This window comes from Xenopus laevis, chromosome 8L (assembly GCF_017654675.1).
Source record: "Xenopus laevis strain J_2021 chromosome 8L, Xenopus_laevis_v10.1, whole genome shotgun sequence".
In the NCBI taxonomy this organism is placed as follows: domain Eukaryota; kingdom Metazoa; phylum Chordata; class Amphibia; order Anura; family Pipidae; genus Xenopus; species Xenopus laevis.
In genome coordinates this window covers 55,425,438-55,451,695 of record NC_054385.1, presented here as the reverse complement: position 1 = coordinate 55,451,695, position 26,258 = coordinate 55,425,438, and the positions used below count along the sequence as shown (strand labels likewise).

At 39.3% G+C, this 26,258-nt stretch overlaps 1 protein-coding gene across 3 annotated transcripts in view; it reads left to right on the top strand.

Annotated features, from left to right (window-relative positions):
• LOC108698914 (connector enhancer of kinase suppressor of ras 2-like) overlaps nucleotides 1-26,258 on the top strand; it is a 306,790-nt gene that overhangs the window by 131,294 nt on the left and 149,238 nt on the right. For all 3 annotated transcript variants that reach the window (XM_041572777.1, XM_041572776.1, XM_041572775.1), the window contains exons 3-4: nucleotides 19,779-19,981; nucleotides 25,215-25,302. In XM_041572777.1, the coding sequence (XP_041428711.1) occupies nucleotides 19,779-19,981; nucleotides 25,215-25,302 (291 nt within the window). The remainder of the gene's footprint in view (nucleotides 1-19,778; nucleotides 19,982-25,214; nucleotides 25,303-26,258) is intronic.

Below are 26,258 nucleotides of genomic sequence, written 5' to 3'. Positions count from 1 at the left end.
ACAGAATTAGAATTATACATGGCAGTATAGTAGTATAATGGTCACAGAATATAACATCAGTGTCTCTGAATATTCCTAGAACAATGGGCAATACAAAGGGATAGTTGAACATTACACGTTAAACACTATTGAAGTTGCATGATGCGGCAGTGGACCAAATTATAGTCCATCTTTCCCTGAACATTCCAAGGCCAAGTGAACAAACGAAATTGTTGTTCATGATGTGGGATCAATGGTCACTCAAACCCTTTGTAGCAAAGCTCTAGAAGAGTTTAGCTTAAAATATGCAAATTAATGCTAAAGTGATACGTTGATACCTATCTCGGTAAATAAATTGTTTCAGCATGCAACATATAATTTTCACCTTCCCATAAAAACTATCACCCCTAGACTGTTCTCAAAACTGGGTTGTTCCTACTCTTCAAAAAACATTAAGGCATGTTAATTGGCTCCTGATAATACTGACCATAGTGTGTGTGTTATAGGCACTTAGATTAGATGGCACTTAGATGGCTTGTCATTATATAGGCAGAATCGATTCATTGTGCTGTTTGTTTATTGCCGATTGAATGTATTACTCTTTCTTGCAGTATATGCAGAACCAGATATGATTATTGCGTTTAATGCAATTGCATTTAATATGTAAGCGTTAAATCACTTGTTAATTGTTTTATTGTCATTTTATTTTCATGTTTAAACTTCAATAAAACGCAAGTTGAAAAGAGAAAAATCACCAGGGTTGCTTTCAGCAAATGAATTCAATAATTGCAGAACTGCTAGAGAACATTTCAGTTAATGGATTCAGTTATTATCTATCCCGTAGCCTGGTAATCTGTGGCTCTCCAGTGTTTGTACTAGGATTCTGGTAGTTGTAGTTCAGAACCAAAGGGAAAACTGTAGAGTTAAGATGTCTGATTTTATATGTAAAATATTTAGCGCACCCTGCTGTAATGGCAGACTCCATTAATGCCTTGAAGAGGACTTTTTTATGACTGGGGGTCTTGGGCTGGAGCACCTGGACCACCCTTTTCACTTGGTGAGTGTCCTACAGTTGGTCCTTTATGTGACTATCAATTTGACGTTTCTCTAAGCCCAACTTTCAGGAAGCAGGAAAAAAGGACAAGTATATGAGCTACTGGGAAGATTCTGCAAGCTGTGATTCAGCAACTGTTGAAGTGCTACTAAAGCAGATGCAGAGGTCTATTAAACTTCATTAGTCTCTAACTGTACAAACTCCCCTCAGCAGCCTATGTTCTCTTGATAATGTCATATGGAAATTGAAATATACTCCAAAATGGCAGCTATAAGGAGATGCAAAGCTGATTAAGGGCTTGGGGAATTTGGATGGTTTCTTCGTGATTAATTGCAAAGCAGGTGTTTTAAAAGCATGATTAGTGGTAACCTTTGCAAACTCTTTCTGCATCAATACTCCTGTAACAAATCAGCCAAGTCTTATTTTAGTAAATGAGCGAGATAATAAAAACAACCATGATTATAAGTTTTCACTTTTTTTTCTTGAATTGTTCTTTATTTTGATTTTGAAAATGATTACAAAATGTATATTACATGTAATCTGAAAACCTAATAAAAACATCAAAAAAATAGGTTTTTACTTTTTTTACTGACAAATTCTTCAGACAGCTACAGCCACAGCTTACAACTGGAAAATATGTATTTTTTGCTCTTTTAATGTAGATTTGCTGTATGGTGTGTAGGCTGTATTTTTCTTCTTAAGGAGCTTGCATATTATGAGCCAACCTTGACTGGGTGGGGGTGACTGTATGGCACATGTTTGCATTCTATATGTATTTATTACATTTAGGTGTATAAACTACAAAATACCTTTTAATTTTTCAGCCTGGAGGCCCAGTTTGGTGTTAGCCCCCTAGGAGTCCATCTGTGGTCATATGGTATAAATAGTAAATCTTGCACCATATTATTGGCAACAAAATCAAACTTTTATCAAAGACAACACTAATAAATACTTCATATATGTTATCAATAAAATCTACAAGTTATTAGTCATTTATCAATGTATAAGCAGTGGTCAATGAATATGTTTTGTATGTAATTTTATTATTGATTAATTTACTAATAACACATTTATATGTGTCATGTTTTCCCAGTTATCATTAATGAACAGTGGTCATGACTTCATATGTCAACCACTAGACAACTTTGCAGTGTTATTCCATAGAATAGCCACTCTCTAGCTGGCAAGATACATTGGCATAAATTTGAACTTGATTTGCAAGATGATCATCTTGGTACTAGACTTTTGGAAATCTTGGATATGGTAGTAGGATAAAAAATATTTTTTGCGCCAAAGCATCCAAATTAGAGATGTGATGACACTTTAATAGTTCACTCTCATTATTGTGGTTTATAGTGCTTTATTAAATGGACACCTGAGTGCAAAGTATCAACAAACACCTGAGGATGGATAATCTTGCCCCGTAGAGCATTTATAGTCCACCAGCCTGTACAAGCCCAGCTTAGATATTCTGGTAACAAAGCTTTACACCATGTTCTTGACTTCATTCAAGCAAGACATCCAGAGTGGTTGGAGTTCAATGTGCAGTTCATATACTGTATTAAAAAACTTTTGAATGGAAACATGAACACATTTCCTTAATGGTATTTGAGTAACCTTTTCTCTTTGTCCGCACACTGCTGCTATACACAAACACAGAGAAGAAATGAGGGAAGACGAATGGGTAAGCACGGGTAGGCATCAGCAAATGGAATATTGATTCATTCATATTTAGCTATAGTACTTAGCGGAGATGAATCATTAAGTAAATTTAACCAGGAGGATTGAAAAGTGAACTAGTTAATCAGCAGGAGATTGATTTTTGAAATAATAAAGGAAAATAAATGTTGAACAAAAATTGCAATAAGATCTAATTTCGTTTTGAATCAGGATACTGTAAACTTCTCATTTATATAATTAGTGGCTTTCATTTCAGTCTAGATCTGAAACTGAAGCTGATATTTCTGTCTGCACTGGTAGTGTTCATGAATGTAATGCATTTGTAACAGGCCTCGATGTCTTTTATGTGCCTTATGGGAACAGAAACACTAATTAATCTTTAAAAAAAAAGCTAAGTTATAGAAAATGTAAAACATTATCAGCCATTTAGCTAAAGTTCCAAGAAGTCCTAGGGTAGAAGACAAGCCTTCATCCCAAATCTTACCCCAATTAACCTTTAAGATATGTATCTAGACAGCAAATAGATTATCCCCAAATCTCACCCTAACTGACCTTCAAGCTAAGCTTCTCAGTTTATACACTACAGGGCAGAATTATCAAAATCCAAGAAACTTTCTACTTTTTTCTCATTCCCCTTTTAAAAAGAAATCAAGAAATTGTTTCTCAAGTTTTTTCACTAGATTGTTCATTTCTAAAATGTATTAGTAATGACTTAATTGTTCTTTTCTTCACTTGCTATCCTAGCTCTAGAATTAAGTCCTGTGACAGTATTCTTTGCTTACATGGAAAGAATAGATCACTGTACCTCTAAGCTTAGACAAGGAAATGTCTTATAGTCCTACAAAATGAGACTATTCAGTAAGCTGTGCTGAATTGCAGCAATAAATGTTGTTGGCAAACATAAATCTATGGGTTTTTTTTAATAGTAATGAATAGGGATGTAGCGAACGTCGGAAAAAAAGTTCGCGAACATATTCGCGAACTTGCGCAAAAATGCGAGCGGTTCGCGAACGGTTCGCGAACCCCATAGACTTCAATGGGAAGGCGAACTTTAACATCTAGAAAAGACATTTCTGGCCAGAAAAATGATTTTAAAGTTGTTTAAAGGGTGCAACGACCTGGACAGTGGCATGCCAGAGGGGGATCAAGGGCAAAAATGTATCTGAAAAATCTGCCTGTGTGTGCTTGGAAGAGATAGTGTAGGGGGAGAGCTGTTAGTGATTTCAGGGACAGATGATAGTAAGCTTGCTGGCTAGTAATCTGCTTGATACTGCTCTGTATTGGAGGGACAGAAGTCTGCAGGGATTTGAGGGACATTTTAGCTTAGGTAGCTTTGCTGGCTAGTAATCTACTGTTCTCTTTAAACAACTGCCATACGTTGACCTTGTAGGCATTGTTTGCCCAGTTTTTTTGGACGCAGCCACTGAAGCACAGTTGCCAGAAAAAATATGCCATATAAATGCTGAAAATAGTCATTTTTCGCCATACGTTGACCTTGTAGACATTGTTTGCCCAGTTTTTTTGGACGCAGCCACTGAAGCACAGTTGCCAGAAAAATTATGCCATATAAATGCTGAAAATATAAATTTTTTTGGTTGCAGCCACTGAAGCACAGAGGCCAGAAAAATTATGCCATATAAATGCAGAAAATATGCATTTTTTTGGTCGCAGCCACTGAAGCACAGTTGACAGAAAAATTATGCCATATAAATGCTGAAAATATAAATTTTTTTGGTTGCAGCCACTGAAGCACAGAGGCCAGAAAAATTATGCCATATAAATGCAGAAAATATGCATTTTTTTGGTCGCAGCCACTGAAGCACAGTTGCCAGAAAAAATATGCCATATAAATGCTGAAAATAGTCATTTTTTGCCATATACGTTGAGTCAACGTATGGCAAAAAATGACTATTTTCAGCATTTATATGGCATATTTTTTCTGGCCTCTGTGCTTCAGTGGCTGCGGCCAAAAAAACTGGGCAAACAATGCCTACAAGGTCAACGTCGTTGACCTTGTAGGCATTGTTTGCCCAGTTTTTTTGGCCGCAGCCACTGAAGCACAGAGGCCAGAAAAAATATGCCATATAAATGCTGAAAATAGTCATTTTTTTGGTCGCAGCCACTGAAGCACAGTTGCCAGAAAAATTATGCCATATAAATGCTGAAAATATAAATTTTTTTGGTTGCAGCCACTGAAGCACAGAGGCCAGAAAAATTATGCCATATAAATGCTGAAAATATAAATTTTTTTGGTTGCAGCCACTGAAGCACAGTTGACAGAAAAATTATGCCATATAAATGCTGAAAATATAATTTTTTTTGGTTGCAGCCACTGAAGCACAGAGGCCAGAAAAATTATGCCATATAAATGCAGAAAATATGCATTTTTTTGGTTGCAGCCACTGAAGCACAGAGGCCAGAAAAATTATGCCATATAAATGCAGAAAATATGCATTTTTTTGGACGCAGCCACTGAAGCACAGAGGCCAGAAAAATTATGCCATATAAATGCAGAAAATATGCATTTTTTTGGTTGCAGCCACTGAAGCACAGTTGCCAGAAAAAATATGCCATATAAATGCTGAAAATAGTCATTTTTTGCCATACGTTGACCTTGTAGACATTGTTTGCCCAGTTTTTTTGGTTGCAGCCACTGAAGCACAGAGGCCAGAAAAAATTAAACCAGTAGGGTTTGCACCCTAGTTTGTAACGGTGGCGGAGGGAGGAGGAGGACGCTAAAGGACAGCTGTGTGTGGAGTCATGAGGCTTGAAGAGAAGGACAGCTGCATAGAAGTCAGAACAAGTCTTCCGGCGTGCAGTAACCCTCCGAGATCCACCCCTCATTCATTTTAATAAAGGTCAGGTAATCGACACTTTTGTGACCTAGGCGAGTTCTCTTCTCAGTTACAATCCCTCCTGCTGCACTGAAGGTCCTTTCTGAGAGCACACTTGAGGCTGGGCAAGACAAGAGGTTCATGGCAAATTGTGACAGCTCTGGCCACAGATCAAGCCTGCGCACCCAGTAGTCCAGGGGTTCATCGCTCCTCAGAGTGTCGATATCTGCAGTTAATGCCAGGTAGTCCGCTACCTGCCGGTCGAGGCGTTCTTTGAGGGTGGATCCAGAAGGGTTGTGGCGCTGCCTTGGACAGAAAAACATTTGTATGTCTGACGTTACAGACTGGCCAAAGGGCTTTGTCCTTGCAGGTGTGCTCGTGGCAGGATTACTGGCACCTCTGCCCCTGGAATGTTGATGAGTTCCTGAAGTGACATCACCCTTAAAAGCATTGTACAACATGTTTTGCAGGCTGGTTTGTAAATGCCGCATCTTTTCGGACTTGTGGTATGTTGGTAACATTTCTGACACTTTATGCTTGTACCGAGGGTCTAGTAGCGTTGCGACCCAGTACAGGTCCTTCTCCTTAAGCCTCTTGATACGGGGGTCCTTCAACAGGCATGACAGCATGAAAGACCCCATTCTCACAAGGTTGGATGCAGAGCTATCCATCTCCGCTTCCTCATTATCAAGGACTGCATCATCCACGGTCTCCTCCCCCCAGCCACGTACAAGACCAGGGGTCCCCAAAAGGTCACCACTAGCCCCCTGGGAAGCCTGCTCCTGTTGGTCCTCCTCCTCCTCCTCCACAAAGCCACCTTCCTCCTCTGACTCCACTTCTGGCACCTCTCCCTGCGTTGCAGCAGGTGCCTGGGTTCGTTCTGGTGATTCCGACCAGAAATCGTGCGCTTCCAGCTCCTCGTCACGCTGGTCTACAGCCTCATCTGTCACTCGTCGCACGGCACGCTCCAGGAATAAAGCGAAGGGTATTAGGTCGCTGATGGTGCCTTCGGTGCGACTGACCATATTTGTCACCTCTTCAAAAGGTCGCATGAGCCTGCAGGCATCGCGCATAAGCACCCAGTAACGGGGGAAAAAAATCCCCAGCTGTGCAGATCCAGTCCTACCACCCAGTTCAAAAAGGTACTCGTTGACGGCCCTTTGTTGTTGCAGCAGACGTTCCAACATAAGGAGCGTTGAATTCCAGCGAGTCTGGCTGTCAGAAATCAAATGCCTGACTGGCATGTTGTAGCGCTGCTGAATGTCAGCAAGGCGTGCCATGGCTGTGTAGGAACGCCTGAAATGGGCCGACACCTTTCTGGACTGGGTGAGAACGTCCTGGAATCCTGGGTACTTGGAGACAAAACGTTGGACTATTAAATTTAACACATGTGCCATGCAGGGCACATGTGTTAAATTGCCTAGTCTCAACGCTGCCAACAGATTGCTTCCATTGTCACACACCACTTTTCCGATCTGCAGTTGGTGTGGGGTCAGCCACCGATCGGCCTGTGACTGCAGAGATGACAGGAGTACAGATCCGGTATGGTTTTTGCTTTCCAGGCACGTCATCCCCAAGACAGCGTGACAACGGCGTACCTGGCACGTCGAATAGCCTAGGGGGAGCTGGGGGTGCACAGGTGTGGAGGAGGAGAAGGAGGACCCAGCAGCAGAGTAAGAAGAAGAAGAAGACGAGGTAGAGAGCGATGGAGGAGTAGAGGTGGTGGCAGAACCGCGTGCAATCCGTGGCGGTGACACCAACTCCACTGTTGTTGTTGAGCTACCCATTCCCTGCTTCCCAGCCATTACCAAGTTCACCCAGTGGGCAGTGTAGGTGACATACCTGCCCTGACCATGCTTGGAGGACCATGCGTCAGTAGTCATATGGACCTTTGGCCCAACACTAAGTGACAGAGATGCGGTAACTTGGCTCTGCACATGTTGGTACAGGTGTGGTATTCCCTTTTTAGAAAAAAAATTGCGGCTGGGTACCTTCCACTGCGGTGTCCCAATTGCTACAAATTTGCGGAAGGCCTCAGAGTCCACCAGCTGGTATGGTAAAAGCTGGCGGGCTAAGAGTGCAGACAAGCCAGCTGTCAGACGCCGGGCAAGGGGGTGACAGTCAGACATTGGCTTCTTACGCTCAAACATGGCCTTCACAGAAACTTGGCTGGTGGCAGATGACTGGGAATGGGAACAGGTGGTCAAGGTGGAAGGCGGAGTGGAGGGTGGTTCAGACGGGTCAAGGAGAGCAGAGGTAGAGCAGTAAGATGCTGGACCAGAAGGAGTGTGGCTTTTAGTTTGCCTGTTGCCTTTGAGGTGTTGCTCCCAAAGTGCTTTGTGCTTGCCGCTCATGTGCCTTCGCATAGAAGTTGTACCTATGTGGCTGTTGGGCTTACCAAGGCTCAGTTTCTGACTGCACTCATTGCAAATTACAATGCTTTTGTCAGAGGCACACACATTAAAAAAATCCCACACTGCTGACTTTTTGGAAGTGTGCGATCTGGCGGTAACAGTAGAAGTTGGCGGAGTTGGCGGTATTGGCGGCAATGGCGGGTGCGTTGGCCGGCTGAACACAGGTGCCGATACATGTTGTTGCCCTACTGATCCCTGCGGGCTGTCCTCCCTGCTTCTTCTAAGTCTTATTCTCCTACTGCCTCTCTGACTCTCCGTCTCTCCATCTGAACTACCCTCCTCTTGCTCTCTTCTACTAGGCACCCACAAAACATCAATCTCCTCATCATCATTCTCCTCAGATGCATCAATTTCTTCTGACACATCACAGAAGGAAGCAGCAGCGGGGACCTCCTCCTCATCACTCATTATGTCCATCTCTATCGTGTTCTCTGCCAGAATTAAATCTGGTGTAAGGTCCTCATCTCCTTCATCTTCTTCTGGCAATAATGGTTGCGCATTACTCAGTTCAAGAAACTCATTGGAAAATAACTCCTCTGACCCCAGTGAAGAAGGGGCACCGGTGGTGGAGGAAGTGTTACGTGGGGTGGCCATAGCAGTGGAGGATGAGGAGGATGTTGTGGTAAAGTTAGAAACGGTAGAGGATGGGGTGTGCTGTGTAAGCCAGTCAACTACCTCTTCAGCATTTTGGGAGTTCAGGGTCATTGGCTTTTTAAAACTGGGCAATTTGCTAGGGCCACAGGATTGCATAGCAGCACGGCCCCTAGCACGGCCTCTGCGTGGCGGCCTGCCTTTGCCTGGCATTATTTTTAAAAAAACAACAACAACAACAAAAACTCAGTTGGTTTTTCTGGAAACGATAATACACACAGCTAGATGGCGGGTTGAAGAAAACACTGTGCAAATAATGCCTACAAGGTCAACGTATACACTACTACAGCGGTGGATACGGATTACGTAAAATATATGAATGCTGCTTGAAAAAAAGTAACTCAAGTGGTTTTTCTAGAGACGATAATATTATCAATATTTAGACAAAATGTGAACAAGCTCACACAGCTCGATGGCGGGTTGAAGAAAACAGTGTGCAAATAATGCCTACAAGGTCAACGTATACACTACTACAGCGGTGGATACGGATTACGTAAAATATATAAATGCTGCTTGAAAAAAAGTAACTCAAGTGGTTTTTCTAGAGACGATAATATTATCAATATTTAGACAAAATGTGAACAAGCTCACACAGCTCGATGGCGGGTTGAAGAAAACAGTGTGCAAATAATGCCTACAAGGTCAACGTATACACTACTACAGCGGTGGATACGGATTACGTAAAATATATGAATGCTGCTTGAAAAAAAGTAACTCAAGTGGTTTTTCTAGAGACGATAATATTATCAATATTTAGACAAAATGTGAACAAGCTCACACAGCTCGATGGCGGGTTGAAGAAAACAGTGTGCAAATAATGCCTACAAGGCCAACGTATACACTACTACAGCGGTGGATACGGATTACGTAAAATATATGAATGCTGCTTGAAAAAAAGTAACTCAAGTGGTTTTTCTAGAGACGATAATATTATCAATATTTAGACAAAATGTGAACAAGCTCACACAGCTCGATGGCGGGTTGAAGAAAACAGTGTGCAAATAATGCCTACAAGGTCAACGTATACACTACTACAGCGGTGGATACGGATTACGTAAAATATATGAATGCTGCTTGAAAAAAGTGACTCCGGTGTTTTTTCTGGAGACGGTAATATTATGGATATTTAGACAGAATGTGAACAAGGTCACACAGCTCGATGGCGGGTTGAAGAAAACAGTGTGCAAATAATGCCTACAAGGCCAACGTATACACTACTACAGCGGTGGATACGGATTACGTAAAATATATGAATGCTGCTTGAAAAAAGTGACTCCGGTGTTTTTTCTGGAGACGGTAATATTATGGATATTTAGACAGAATGTGAACAAGGTCACACAGCTCGATGGCGGGTTGAAGAAAACAGTGTGCAAATAATGCCTACAAGGCCAACGTATACACTACTACAGCGGTGGATACGGATTACGTAAAATATATGAATGCTGCTTGAAAAAAGTGACTCCGGTGTTTTTTCTGGAGACGGTAATATTATGGATATTTAGACAGAATGTGAACAAGGTCACACAGCTCGATGGCGGGTTGAAGAAAACAGTGTGCAAATAATGCCTACAAGGCCAACGTATACACTACTACAGCGGTGGATACGGATTACGTAAAATATATGAATGCTGCTTGAAAAAAGTGACTCCGGTGTTTTTTCTGGAGACGGTAATATTATGGATATTTAGACAGAATGTGAACAAGGTCACACAGCTCGATGGCGGGTTGAAGAAAACAGTGTGCAAATAATGCCTACAAGGCCAACGTATACACTACTACAGCGGTGGATACGGATTACGTAAAATATATGAATGCTGCTTGAAAAAAGTGACTCCGGTGTTTTTTCTGGAGACGGTAATATTATGGATATTTAGACAGAATGTGAACAAGGTCACACAGCTCGATGGCGGGTTGAAGAAAACAGTGTGCAAATAATGCCTACAAGGCCAACGTATACACTACTACAGCGGTGGATACGGATTACGTAAAATATATGAATGCTGCTTGAAAAAAGTGACTCCGGTGTTTTTTCTGGAGACGGTAATATTATGGATATTTAGACAGAATGTGAACAAGGTCACACAGCTCGATGGCGGGTTGAAGAAAACAGTGTGCAAATAATGCCTACAAGGCCAACGTATACACTACTACAGCGGTGGATACGGATTACGTAAAATATATTATGGCTGCTTGAAAAAAGTGACTCCGGTGTTTTTTCTGGAGACGGTAATATTATGGATATTTAGACAGAATGTGAACAAGGTCACACAGCTCGATGGCGGGTTGAAGAAAACAGTGTGCAAATAATGCCTACAGGGCAAATAATGCCTAAAAGGTCAACTTATACACTACTACAGCGGTAGTAAAATAAAAAAAAGTAAAATAAAAAAAAAATGAATATTAAAAAAAAAAAATTAAAGTTGGTGCTGCTGAACTACTAGGAGCAGCAGATTAGCACACCAGTCCCACTCCCCAACACTGCTAGACTAATAGCACTGGGCTCTTATAGTAGTAGTAGTAGTAGTAGTAGTAAAACAACAAAAAAATAAATAAAAGCAGTCCTTACAAGGACTACTGTTATTGCAGCAGTCAGCAGATGAGATCAGAAGCAGGACAGCTGCCCACTGCAGCTACATACAGAGCACTGCAGTAGAAGGTAGATTACTAGCCAGCAAAGCTACCTAAGCTTAAATGTCCCTCAAACCCCTGCAGACTTCTGTCCCTCCAATAACAGAGCAGTATCAAAACGATTACTAGCCAGCAAACTTTCAACTGTCCCTGAAATCACTAACAGGCAGCAGCTCTCTCCCTACACTATCTCTTCAGCACACACAGGCAGAGTGAAAAAACGCTGCAGGGCTTCGGTTTTTATAGGGAAGGGGAGTGGTCCAGGGGAGAGCTTCCTGATTGGCTGCCATGTACCTGCTGGTCTGGGGTGAGAGGGCAAAAAAAAGCGCCAACAATGGCGAACCCAAAATGGCGAACGTCGCGCGACGTTCGCGAACTTCCGGCGAGCGCGAACACCCGATGTTCGCGCGAACAAGTTCGCCGGCGAACAGTTCGCGACATCTCTAGTAATGAAGGACTAAATAAGAAACAGATAACTACCACCAGAAAACATGTACAGAAGTATGTTGCAGTTTTATTTACTAGGAAAGAAACTTCACATTTCATGTAGTTTAGGATTTCGTCTTCAAGTCAGCACATAGATTGAAGGGTTAATAGTTAATGGAGCAGGCAGAAATTAAAGCGGATTCTCTCTGATGTTAAGTACCTTGGCTCCAACTGTACTACTTAACTTGAAGGAAAGTGCATGTGAAGTACATAAAAGGGAGAATGGCAGCTGATTCAAAAGTAAATAGAAAGACAGGAGATGTTGTTCCTTAATATTTAGTTGGGTGGTGCCCCAATGTATTACTGCTAATAGTTTGAACTTTGGGGCAATAGCTGCCCAGCTCAAATAATTGATGAAGCTTCCAATATAACATGCAGGCCCAAAAGATTCACTAATAGCTCTGTATACCTGGGAAGTCCTGTATGTACAGGGACCTCCACCAGGATCGAGTTGAAGAACTTGCTTCAGGCGCAGCACAGAACAAGTTACCAGGGGCAGCAAAGAAGCCACTCCTGGTAACTTTAAGAGCCACATTTCCAGTTTTTAAAGCAGAAATTTATCTCTTCTAGTGCGAGAGAGCAATTGTGCAATTGCTGCCCCCCAGATAATTTAAGCTTCTAATTGTATTGTTTTTTTGGGAGAGAACAGAGTATTCATGGCAGTGGCAAGATTTCCTACAGCTCACTAGCAATGGGCACTTATGCATGCTCTAGTCATTTAATGCAGTTTCTTCATCCCTAGGCACAGCAAAACATTCTGCACATTTAAAGGTTTATGTAATACAATACACTGTTTGCCCAGGAGCAGTAACCCATAATAATCAGAAGGTAGCATTTATTGGTCACCTGTTTAAAAGCAAAGATCCTATTGGTTGCTATTTGTTACTGCTCCAGGGCAAACTTAGTGTATTTTATTGCATATGGGGGTAAGTGATTAAACACATTACTAACATTTCAGTAATGTCAACCACAACAAAATGATGACACTGTGCTAGGAGGCATTAAATATTTCAGGTGACATCTGTCTTTATCTAACAGGTAAATAAATGTTGGTAATAGTGGCAACTTTTTGTTTGCAGTGTACTGAGCTGAAGACCATTCAATGTTGGATAAATATGTTTCCATTGAGATATGATAGTTTAATGCAATGACATAAGCATTGCTTACATCCTCGGACAGAACAGCTTGTGGCTGTGGCAGGGATACCTGTGTTTATTGTCAATAAGACTCAGAAACTTCTGCAAAACTTTTTTAATAAAGCTTCAAAAAATAAGGCTGGATTTTATGAAATAAATTCTCAATAAGTCACTGTGTGGTTGTCTTCTGCACTCTTAATAGTGAGTAACAGGTGGTTTGTTAAACAAGCTACTGCTGGAAAAAAAAAGTGAGCCATTCATTTTTCTTTCTGTTACAGGTAAGTAAAGTCTTTACAGATTTCTGTTTTTTCTTTGCTGTGCATTTTTGCCTACCTATCTTAAATACTTAAATCCTTTAACTTAAAAGCTTGCTTCTGCTCTCCCTATAATATTCTACTATCAGTCTAGACCACTACATGAATTACTTACTTCAGGCAGTCTTCATTTAAACAGTAACCATACAATTCCCCTTTACTTTTAATATTCTCTAATATTAGACTCAAGCAATGAAAGGTGTAAGAAGTCGCAACTGTATGTTTCTGTTTAAACCAATTTATCAGAAAATGAGCAATAAAATACTGAAAATTGCATTAGGGCACACTACACAAGGAACCACACGCCGTAGACTGCTGCTCCAAATCAGGAGGGGAAAAGTGGAAAGTAAAATTGATTACCCCAACTCTTACATTAACAGGAAAACTTTTACCTTTATTTTGAAAATGCCACAACATGATCTTTCATCTGACAGTGACTGCAATTGGAACATTTCCGTTCGTTCAAAAAGCCCATGCTGTTTTTATTAAACAGCGGCCATAAAATACATGTGTTTCTTTAATGGATTTACCTGAAATAAAGATAGGCTTGCTGTTGTTATGTTTGAATAGGTTTGATCTGCTCTGTTGGGGTTTGCTGGTTTCATCTTACCACATCAATCAGTTAGAAATCAGTGCTCTTTTGCCTTCACAATATTGATCAGCTTCTTTTAAAGCCACTCTCTGAATTTTGAATTCTGTTGAGCTGCGACTCAGGCATACAGTTCAGGGAAACAGTAAATGTTTAAATGATATAGTGCAATATATGGAAATCAAATGCTGTATTGCAGAATCTCTACTGCCTTACACATGCTAACCTTAAAAGTCAATGTAGTCGGGTAAGGTTTTTATAAGACACAGAGATTGAGTTGGCCAGCTGGGTCCTTTTTCTCAGAGGGCAGGGGGAGTAGTCCCTTGATGTTATAAAAATGGATGCCCACATGTGCTCTGCCTCTTTCCAGTGCACCCACTAGCTGGAGTAGGTGGTGTGTTGCTGTTGAGGCATGAGGTTGAGGCAGACCTCAGTTTAAGAGATATACGTGTCAGAAAAGAAATTGTTATAGGATCAGGAAAGTTAGTGAGCAGCTAAGGCTCCAACAAGGAGTTTAGTGAGGGGTTAGTACCCTGCGTCACCTCTGCTGTTTTATACCTATTATTTATAAAGGATCTTGTTCTCAGCCTGATAACTGTAGCCCTGTTGTTTTGACATCTTTGGTAGAAAAGGTTTCAGATGTGACATTTACAGCTAAGATTATGGAATATATTTCAAATCACATTTCTATGAGATTGTGCCAGCATAGATTTATACATATACAAATAGTAGTTCTTGCCAGACAAATATAATTGCCTTCTATTAGGAGGGAAACTAGACATTGGGGTTGCAATGGATCTGATCTATTTTTGCTTCATTATTTGATACAGTATTGGCCTGAAACTTACATACTTATATTGGCCTCAAACATACTTATTTTACTTGTATAGAGGATTCGTTGAAGGATAGATTACAAAGAGTGTGGATAAATGGAACAGTATCTTGCTGGATCAATGTTATCAGTGGAGCACCTTAATGTTCTGTATGTTTTTTTTTTATATTTGTGCAGGTATGACCTTGAGGGTTGGTATTATAAATACTATATTTGTATTTGCCTGGGGGGCCTCATGTGCACCCTCAGGCAGTCCCTTCTCAGCCACCATCACCACCCCTGCGGCTGCTTGTCTGCTTCCTTGTTTGTGACGGGCAATGAAATTTAGGCTGCAGAAGATGAGGAGACCCACCATACAGCAGACCATGTGACCCAGGCACCCCTGTCCCTGAAGTGCTGTATATAAATTACATGGCATACTCCACCTTTATGCGCTCGACAATTTTTATACGTTCGACTTTTTTGTCCAAATGCATTACAGTCAATGGGCGTCAAAGTAATTTTGACGCGTGACAATTTTTATGCGCTTCACAATTTTTACACTAGCAACTTTTTGTCACAGCAAAATTTTTCGCAGCAGTTTCGTGAAACAATTTGCAGGTGGTGAAATATGGAAATTCACTGCGAATCCATGCCTAAATTCACCCATCACTACTTATTATGGTTGATTACATATTTTAAGTCACTTCAAGATAAAAACAGCAGTGGTTATGATGTGGTTATTCATTTCACACTAATCTCATCTGTACATTTATATTCATTTTATATTATTTTGGGAAATATCAAAAATGAATAGATGCTATGCTTCACTTTTGTACTTGTACTTGCAAGCTTAAATGAGCTCTCAAGTTACAGGTTATGTTGCTGCAAGCAACATACAGTAGGGCTGTTCAGTTGTTAACTCAAACTGGCTGGGAATGTGCTGAATAACAGCTGGATAGTTCCACATAACATACTCCTGAAGATAGGTAAAAATGCTCTGGTGTTGCTATGATTGCCCTTTATTGACATTCATGATAAGATAATTCGGGCTAATATGGCTTACTGAATTAAATACAGATTTTAGGTAGGAGAATATAATAAGTGAACATAAGTGGAGGAGATCTGTGAAAAACATTGCAATATTCAGTAATTCAGTTACAGATCTCCTGTGACAGGACATCAAATGATCTTCATAGGTTGTATTTTAATATCATGTGTGAATTTTACCTTGCAAGCAGCCTTCTTCTGTATTAAGTGCGTACATGAGACAGACATACTGTATGTTTATTACCACCTTACCCAAGTCTTGCATTATTTCTATAATGTTTTTTAACCTGTAATGAGAGTGACTTCATCTTGTTGAATGAACTATTTGCTATTCTGTCTCCAACCAGAAATGTAAATTGTGCATGCTATAGCCAGGGACCCCAGCAGCTAGAAGGCAGATTAATTGTGATACTGAATTGTAAGTTTTAATTCTAATTATTTTCTTTGGTATCTGGTACTATTGCTAATCATACTGTCTCAAAATCACATGTAATTCCAAGGTCCCTGATTTGACCAACCAATTCATTTACTGAATTTAATGCTGATCACATTAGGGGCTAGGCAGTGAGGGGGGATCAAAAGTCATTTATGGTTTTCTATACATGTTTAAGATTAAAAATGTTATGTTTTGGGTAGCTGAGGATGAGTAGAGTATAACAGTGCTTTATTAGCAGGCTCATGCAGGCATTACACAACAGTAACTATCACTTTTAAAATGTCAGGAAGTATGCACAGTATAAGTCTGGGCACAGTGACATCTACGGGCCATTTGTATAAACACCACATATTCCCCATATAGTAGGAAAGCATTTGGGCAAATGTAATAAACAAAATGCATCTTAAAGCAATAATATACATTATTCATATCACATAGTCCTGGGTCCATGCAGGTAGTTTTCTTATAATCTCAGTATGCCTTATAGGGTCACTTTCTTCAGGCCTTTTGCAGTTGGCATCAGTAGTAGGAAAATGTCCTTCATCAAATGGAGGAGTAAGACGACTTGCATTCCATATGCGTCCATCAGACATTTCATATGTGTATGGTCCTCGCTGGTGTCTCACTTCAAGTGGTGTAGTAAATTTAGATTGTCCTTGTTTCAGTTTTCCTGGTTTCTTAATACTGACTAAAGATCCAGGCTGAAAGTGAACTTCTCGTGCACCACATTTTCTGTCAGTATAAGCCTTGCATTTTGTAGGCACAGTATTTTGTGGAAGTTTAATGTCTGCAACATGTAACTTAGTGCGCCTCTGTCTGCCATGTAATAATTCAGCTGGAGATGATTGGGTTGTTGCATGGCGCGTGGCTCTGTAGTTATGTAGGAACTCTTTTGTAAATACTTTCCAAGATTTCATAGTAAGATTTGCTGTCTGTAGTGCTTCTTTCAGACTTCTGTTGAATCGCTCGATTTCTCCATTTGCTTGTGGGTAATACACTGAAGATTTCCTATGCACAATATTCCTCTCTCTCAGAAAGAATTAAGACTCATACGAGACAAACTGCGGTCCGTTGTCTGATATTAACTTCTTTGGATTACCTTCTCTGTTGAAGACTGTAGACAGAAATGTTATTACTGTAGCTGATGTTATGTGAGAAACAAATGCAATTTCAGGCCATTTACTGTAATAGTCTATCAAGGTTATAGCAAATCTACAGTCTATAGGAGCATCTGCAAAAGGACTGACAATATCAATAGCAAATTTTTCCCATGCTGGATCAGGGCATGGTACTGGTTTTACATCTGGTCTCAACTTAACTTTGTGTACAAGGTTCTTTGCACAACCCAGTGAAGTGTTGCTTTGTGGTGAAATTTTAGACACTGGCTGTGTGGCAGGCACTGGTGCTGTAGTAATGAGACCATCAACTAAATGTAGGTTTAATGCAGCAAAGAGATCCCTTCCAAGTATAGCTGTACCCTTATTCACAATGTAAAAGTCCCATTTTGCAGTATTTGATTCAAATTGTACAGTCACTTGCAAGAGATTGGAACCTTTAAGTAACTGACAGTTTCAGGGCAGGTGCAACAAGCGGATCTTTTGCAACGTATTTAAAGAAAATATCATTTGGTAGTATAGAAACAGCTGAACTTGTATCAAGCATCAGGTTAGTGGAGTGTTCCTTGTCAGCAGAAGCAGTACTGACATTGACAGTGCATATAAACTTGTCTGGAATAAATATACCAGCTTTATCCACACTTAATACTATAACTTTTTAGTAGTGACTTCATAAACATCTTTAGCAGAACTACGGCAGATCTTAGCAAAATGACCTACTTTTGTGCATTTGTGGCACTGTAAAGCTTTTGCGGGACATGTAAAATAATTTGCAGTGTGTTGTGTTGAACCACAGCGAAAGCAATATTTTTTATTTGTATGTGCTGCACAGTTTTGCAGTGAATCCCTTTCCTTAGCACTGTATTTTGCTTGTGACTGTGCATTATTAGGCCACATTGTTAAATTCACAATCTGTACATTCCCAGCAGTTCCCTGACTGAGAGTTCCCTGACTGCTGTTTCAATTTGGCTAGCTGTAATAGCCTTTGTAAGGGTTAAATCCTGCTCTAGGAGCAGTCTCTCTCTCTAATGCGAGGTGAATTTGTTTTTTCCACTATTTGGTCTTTTAGCATTTCATCTGTTAGATTCCCAAACTCACAGGTAACAACCAGCTCTCTCAAAGCTGCTACAAATTATTCTGTGGATTCGCCATTACGTTGTCCACGTTGGCAGAAATTATTTCTTTCAGCAACCACATTTACTCTTGGCACAAAAAACTTCTTTATAGCAGTAAGAGCAGTTTCATAGGTCTCATCAGGTAATGGTAATGTACAGAATATACACTGTCCCACTGCTCCCAGGCAGTGAATAAGTAAAGCTCACTTTCTCGTAGCAGAAATCTCCCCTTGGTCAGCAGCAATAATAATAATTTTCAGACATACGGATCCAAGCAATAAAAGGTATGGTAGGCTCACCAGGGTTTGGAAGAAAAGGTGCAGGCTGCTGCAGAGGTAGAAGAGCCATCTCGTTGCCAATTGTTATGTTTTGGGTAGCCGAGGATGAGTAGAGTATAACAGTGCTTTATTAGCAGGCTCATGCAGGCATTACACAACTGTAACTTTCACTTTTAAACTGTCAGCGCATATGCACAGTATAAGTCTGGGCACAGTGACATCTACAGGTCATTTGTATAAACACCACAAAAAACAGTAGGGAAAATATACAATCACACACCAATGGATGCTTTCACAGCGACATATTCTCCACATCTAAAAAAATGTAGTGCTTCCAGTCTTATTTTCATTTGCAATCTGGTGCATTCTCTAACGAGTGAGCTTCAACCTAACTGGTTTCTAGTATTTTAATGGACACCATTCTTTGGTGCTGATCAAAATGTGTGGTGATTCCAGAGATGTCTGCTAATCCCATGTCATCAGGGAGATATTGATCTAATCTTGCTTTTGGAGACTGAATTCAATTCTACAATGGATTGCAAACTGGAATATGTCATTAAAGGAATAGTTCCGTGTAAAAATAAAAACTTGGTAAATAGATAGGCTGTGCAAATCAAATAATGTTTCTAATATAGCTAGTTTTAGTTATAGCCAACAATGTAATATATAAAGGCTGGAGTAAGTTAGTATACTCACTATTCAGTGAGTTTACAATTGAGCCTCAGCATGCAGCTCAGATTCAAAAGCAACAGTTATGACCCATGTGGCCCCACCCCTCATTACTGATTGGTTACTGCCTGTTAACCAATCAGTGGAATAGTATGGCCCGCTCGTACTCCCTGACCTTCAGAATTTAAGCGCCTAGTGCACGGTGTTAGGGGGATCGGCACCCTCCACATCAACTAGGTTCAGAGTAAACACTGGCACTAACGGCTGGTTCAAGCAGGTATATACCTTTGCATATTTATTTGCAAACGTGCAAAATTTTGGGGTTGTACCCCTTTGTCAAGCGAGTATTATCGAAAGCACTTGCTAGTGGCCCACATGAAGAATTAGGAGTCATAAACAGGTTAATGTAAGCGTGTTACAAAAGATGTATTGTTTTCCTTAGATAACTATAAACTATTGGGCGAACAAAATACAAATTGTAATGTCTGGCTTTTGTAGTTTAGCCTCTAACCTCAATCTCTTTATTTGATCAATTTCAGAACTATGGTCTGGAGACGGAAAACCTGAGGACTCTCTCACATAAGCTTAATGCCTCTGCCAAAAACCTACAGAATTTTATAACGGGTAGAAGGAGGAGTGGACATTATGATGGAAGAGCCTCCAGACGATTGCCAAATGACTTTCTTACCTCTGTTGTTGATCTGATTGGTGCTGCCAAGAATTTGTTAGCGTGGTTAGATAGGTAATTTCATTTTTTTTATAAACAAATGTGCGTGTTTTATTTTTGTGTGTCTAACCTTTGTTGACATCTCTTGGCAGGTCAGGGGAATTCATTGGTAAGTAAAGTAACTGGCTCCAATAAAGTTGTGAACCAGTTATATGGCCAAATCTAGTTATGGTGCAGTTCACACAGCTTGTATGTACACAAATGATAGTATACTCACAGACAGCACCAGCCACAGGATTCTTTGGTTTAAAATGCCTTTATTGGAACATGGGCTCTGACCCAGATATTTTGGGACACAGCCCATGTTCCAGTAAAGACGTTTTAAACCAAAGAATCCTGTGGCTGGTGTTGTCTGTGAGTATACTGGTTCAAGAGAACAGTGTGAAGTGGACACTGTATGACTTGCACCAAATTGATGCTACAGCTGAATGCATGGAGCGTGCTGACTAAACTACTTGCTGTACACAAATGCTTGCTGTAAGAGTACAGGTATGGGATCCGTTATCTGGAAACCCGTTATCCAAAAAGCTCCAAATTACAGAAAGGCCATCTCCCATAGACTCCTTTTTAATCCAAATAATCCAAATTTTTTAAAATAATTTCCTTTGTCTCTGTAATAAGAAAACAGTACCTTGTACTTGATCCAAACTAAGATATACTGTAATTGATCCTTATTGGAAGCAAAACCAGCCTATTGGACTTGTTTATGCTTTACATGTTTTTCTAATAGACTTAAGGTATGAAGATTCAAATTATCGAAAGATCCGTTATCTGGAAAACTCCAGGTCCTGAGCCTTCTGGAAAACAAGTCCCATACCTGTATTTTAAAATCTCTGATCTTATGATTCAGTACAACCTTGAATATTTGAAAAGTGTTTTGTGCCTTTGCTTCCCCCACCAAATTCTATGAAAACTGTATTGCCTCAGCTTACAGTTTTAGACATGCCTATTGAACGTGCCATCGTCTTCCACTATTGCAACACAGTATCAGAAACATCTGATACCCTGTTGCAATAACCTTTGCAATAACAATGGGAATAACTTTTTTACTTTTACCACAAGCTGTTATTGGTTGTATTAGTATTATATTTGAAACTATGTGGTCCAAAGTATCTGCACAAAATCATCCAGACACCCCTTCTAACTGTAACTAGAAAACAGGTTCTAAATTAGTACAAGGATTATTTGTACAGAATGTGAGTTTTTATGGCCAAGAATATGCACAAGTTTAACTTCACTACTTGCAATGTTAAGTGTCAGCTGGGGTGGTGTAAAGGTTGCTGCCACTAGGGACCCTAGTACTGGGGAAAGATAGCGTTCTATTGGTCCACATGTTTGATTTAGCATTTAATAGTGTTACCATCATACATCACGTAGTACTCTTATAAAGTCACATATCCTTTCTATATACAACAGTAGTGGGTACATTATTTTAGCAAATAGTATAAACTTAATTTTTAACTGCTGACTTTCCAGTGATTTGATACATGAATTAAAATTGAAAAGAAACATTAAGCATTAGAGCATTAACACAATTTATTTGTATATATTCATTTCATTGTTTAGATGCCGGTGTGGCTAAACTGCAGGGGGTTACTCTGACCTGGTTCAATCCAATCTAATTAAACTCATGTTCAAAGCACACAAATTCCCTTCCAGGGACTCTGTAGATTAGAAAAAGAGAGTATAATTATTGCCATGTACAGTTCGGTTTCTGGTGAATAAGAAAGAAGGAAAAACAACCAAAAATGTATTGCGTCAAATGCAAACCCATTTGGTATGCAATGCTAACACTAGAATTTTCTATTTTATTTGGCCTCTTAACTATACAGTATATAAAATACTTGGGCCACTAAGATAAAGGCTGATGTACTGCTTGTTAACTGCCTGCAGCTATGAAACAACAAATAGTTTACAGATGTACAAAAAGCATTGAAGTTGACATGGAGTTAGCCAATAGCATTACTATTAATAGTACAAAGATCACAAATATCAGCTTTTACATACTGTATTGGTGCGGTTCAGCTCTAAAAGGAATTTCCTTTATGATTTACATTTGTTGTGGTACAGTATCTATGATATCAGAGAAAATGTACAATGTGTAAATTCACTCATGTTTAGTTCAGTTGCACAATACCTGTTTTCACTACAACTTTTATTGCCAAGTTATTAAAGATGCTCAATGCAAATCTGATTTTTTCTTTTTTCTTTACATTTGTATTATGCAAAAAAGTAATATGTGCAACATGTGTAGGTAAGGGCAGAGTTGCCTTCAAGGTTCAGGTCTGATCATATTTATAAAAGGATGTGTTATAAAAAATTAGAAAATCAACCAGTGATGTATTTAAATATTAAACCTTAATCTATAGCTGGGTAGCCTTTGAGCAGCTACTGTGAAGATAATGCTGAAATGGGTTCTGTATATTCATTATATTATTATTATATATATATACTGTATATCCAAACCTTACCCCCATTTTATCACAGAATAGTATTCAGCACCACTTGGATTCAGAATATCAGCATATTCAGAATAGAGTGTTCTATACAAAAAGTAATAGTAGTCTTTGCTTATTACTGGTCTTTTATTATTGGCTGTAGGAAGAAACAAATCATATCCCACTGACAATAAATGCAACTTAGCCTGAAAGTAGTGGGTGTACCCATAACCATAAAGCAATTATAGGTTTTAGTGTTATATATTGAAAAATCTACTTAGAATTTAATCAGCATGTATGTCCCAGGCACCAGCTTTATTTTCTTGTACAAGGTTATGTAATAAAACTGCCCCTAGCAGCCAATCAGCAGGTAGAACTTACTGATTGAGCAAACGTTGCGCCTTTTATTACATATGGGGGCAATTGATATTCTGATGTGTATGCCTATGAAACACCTGGAAGGTGAGATGAGGGAACTATAGTATAACTAGTGCAAACTATAGTATTTACAGTCAAACCAAGCAAAGATCGTTTAGGAGATTTATATATTGCTTAAAGTAAAGGACTGCTTCATCCAGTGAAACTGTAGCAATTACAAGTCAGAAGAAGCAACCACCAAGAGTACTTCCACTTCCAGTTTCATTCTAGGTGCAACTATCCATTAGGGCTAATGTTTCTTTTCACTCTCACATAATGAAGCTGACCATGAACCTCTTGTTAATTTTATTATCTATTTTCAAAAAGTATGCTTACAAAATGTAAATACAAAAAAGGGGGGGGGGGTTGTGGGTGCACACCTAAGGCAAATTTCAAAATATCTAAAGCCCTGTCTAAGTAATTCAAGTAAATATGCAAGTGCATGTAATTTTAAAAACAGGGTTTTTTTTGTTATTATGATCATAAAATTGATAAGCCACCATACCCCGGCAAGGTAAACCCACACGGTGGTCCCTAACTTGTTCACCTCTTATAGTATAAAAGGTATTTTACCTCTCTGCTTAATAGCATTACTTTGTATGAACATCTACTGTGCCTTGGTTTCAAACTGTGAGCTAAATCCTCCCCCGCCGACTGCTGATGCGGCTTTTAAGAGAGAGAGACCCAAGCCAATGCCCATTTTTAAAAAAATGTGGTACTGAGGTGTAATTAAAAACAAAGTAGAATGATATGTGCAGTTACACGTTGGTGTGTATGCGTGTATTTGTGGAGTGTGGGAGTGTGTATAGTGGTGAAGGGGAATGTGAGGAGAAATGTAGTGTGGAGTGTAATATGTGTAATGTATGCATGTTAGTGTAGGAGTGTATTAAGTGAAATTTGCAGCAAATGTAATGTGTGTCTCGTGAGCTAAGTTAGACATTGCTGTGTATAGTGGCACAATAGTGTGTGTGTGTTGTGGAATGAATATAGGTGTATGGATGGTGTGAATGTAAGTGAAAAGGAAAACTACTCAAGGAATGTGATTGGTGTAATGTGTGTGTCTGTGCAGGAGTGTCTCAAGGGATGTTGTTTTTTTCACGGCTAGATCCTCCCACGCCGCTAGCATTTGCGGCTTTTAAGAGAGAGTGATTGCACAAACCAAGGCACATTTTGAAAAAGACAATAGGACCACCAAAAGTCTAAAGGGGTGGGTATGAGGGTGCAACAAACCACATGAAGCTTAACCATAGCTTCCGGCAAATTCAAATACAAAAAGGGGGGGGGGTTGTAGATGCACACCAGGGGGAAATTTCAAAATATTTAAAGCCCTGTCTAAGTAATTCAAGTAAATATGCAAGTGCATGTAATTTTAAAAACAGGGTTTTTTTGCTCACAGTTTGAAACCAAGGCACAGGAGATGTTCATACAAAGTAATGCTATTAAGCAGAGAGGTAAAATACCTTTTATATTATTGAATTACTTAGACAGGGCTTTAAATATTTTGAAATATGCCTTAGGTGTGCACCCACAACCCCCACCCCCTTTTTTGTACAAAATGTAAAAACATTATAACAAGCTGTTAACAAAATAATCTCAGTAGCTGCATATGAGAATGACATCAGCCTCTAATATGAAAACAATTAACAATGTTTTAGCTGTTGTATTTTCTGTACTTTACTAGTCTGTCATTAAATATCTCTTTGTTATTTATTTATAATGTACTGTATGTTCTTGGCCCAAAAACCATTGTTATTATGACATCAGTCATATATGCTGAGAAATGCATAATGTAGTACAGCTATAAGATCCATTATCTGGATACCCGTTATCCTAAATGCTCCAATTACAGGAAGGCTATCTCCCATTCTATTTTACCAAATAATTACAATTTTTAAGAATTATTTATTTTTTGCAATAATAAAACAGTACCTTGTACTTGATCCAAACTGATATATAATTTATCATTATTTCAGGCAAAACAAAGCTTTTGGGTTTATGTAATGTCTGAATGTTTTGTTATGTCTGAATGTTTTTTAGTAGAATAAAGGTATGCAGATCCACATTATGGAAAGATCTGTTATCTTGAAAACCTCAGGGTCTGTGCATTCTGGATAACAGATTCCATACCTGAATATATGGTGAAAATTCAGAGAGTTCCTCCAGCAGCTCACTCAAGACAAGGCTTTTATCATTTGTTTAAACCATCTGTAGAGCTGAAAGAATAGTAAAATGTAAGAAGTGGTATCAGAGTTCTTTAAGAACATGCAATTCTGCAACAAAAGCCTATTCTGTATTCTAGTCTTATGAAAATAGGAATACGTATTATTTTGTCTCCCAATGATGATTGATGAATACACCCTGAGGTTATTGTCTCTTCTGCTCTTTATTCGCAGGTCTCCGTTTGTAAGTGTGACTGAATATTCACTGCTAAAAAACAACATTGTTCAACTGTGCCTGGAATTGACCACCATTGTGCAGCAGGTAAATATGAAGGCATGTTTGAGGACTTTGAAATGACATAGCTAGGAATATCTTTTTTTGCTGAAATGTATTTTCTTTTGAAATAGTTGTACCTTTTTGGTATCTGGGCATTTGCTGGTATGATTTGTTGGGTTTAATAAACTATATATATATATATATATATATATATATATATATATATATATATATATATATATATATATACATATATGTACATATTTAGTTTATTTCAGATACTGTATATACAGAAAACAAAGCAGAACAAGAGTTATTTTATGATTGGAGAAGAAGCAGTTAATTAGTGCACCATGGATAATTAAGTTTGCAATGCTGTGTATGCAGCGTCTGACTGGGGGGATTTGGGCCCATCGGACTGTCACATCAGGGCCTCAGCCCCCCCTCATGTGCCCCCCCTCCCCCTCTTCCACCAGGGTATACCTGACTGCGAAATGCAAGCTTGTGGGGATGTTTCAATTGACGATAGATGAAACACATTAAAGAATCAACTACTCATGAAAAATGCCATGCTGAAATAAATACCGCAGCTTCCTAATGTTTGTGGTTTCTTTAACCGGACGGTCTTTTACATTGAGTATAATGTAGAACAGTTCCATTTTCATGCTACAAATGAAAATTGCATTTTGTTGAAACATATAACATACAGTATAGCCAGAGGTTTTACATATACCCATAACTGGAAAACTGTTCACCAGGCAGTAGCTACATACAAATGATCATATATTAATACTGCTATATTCCCTCTCAGTATTGCCAGGTCAGGTCTAACAACTGATTAAGGCCGACCTGTGTCTACCCAGCTGATGGATATTGGTCAGCCCATGAAGCTAATCAATAGCAGCAAGTCATTTCAACAGATTAATACTGACCAGAGCAGATCACTGATCAATACTAAGCAGTCAACACACTTGCTTAATAGTGATGTGTTCACGCAAAAG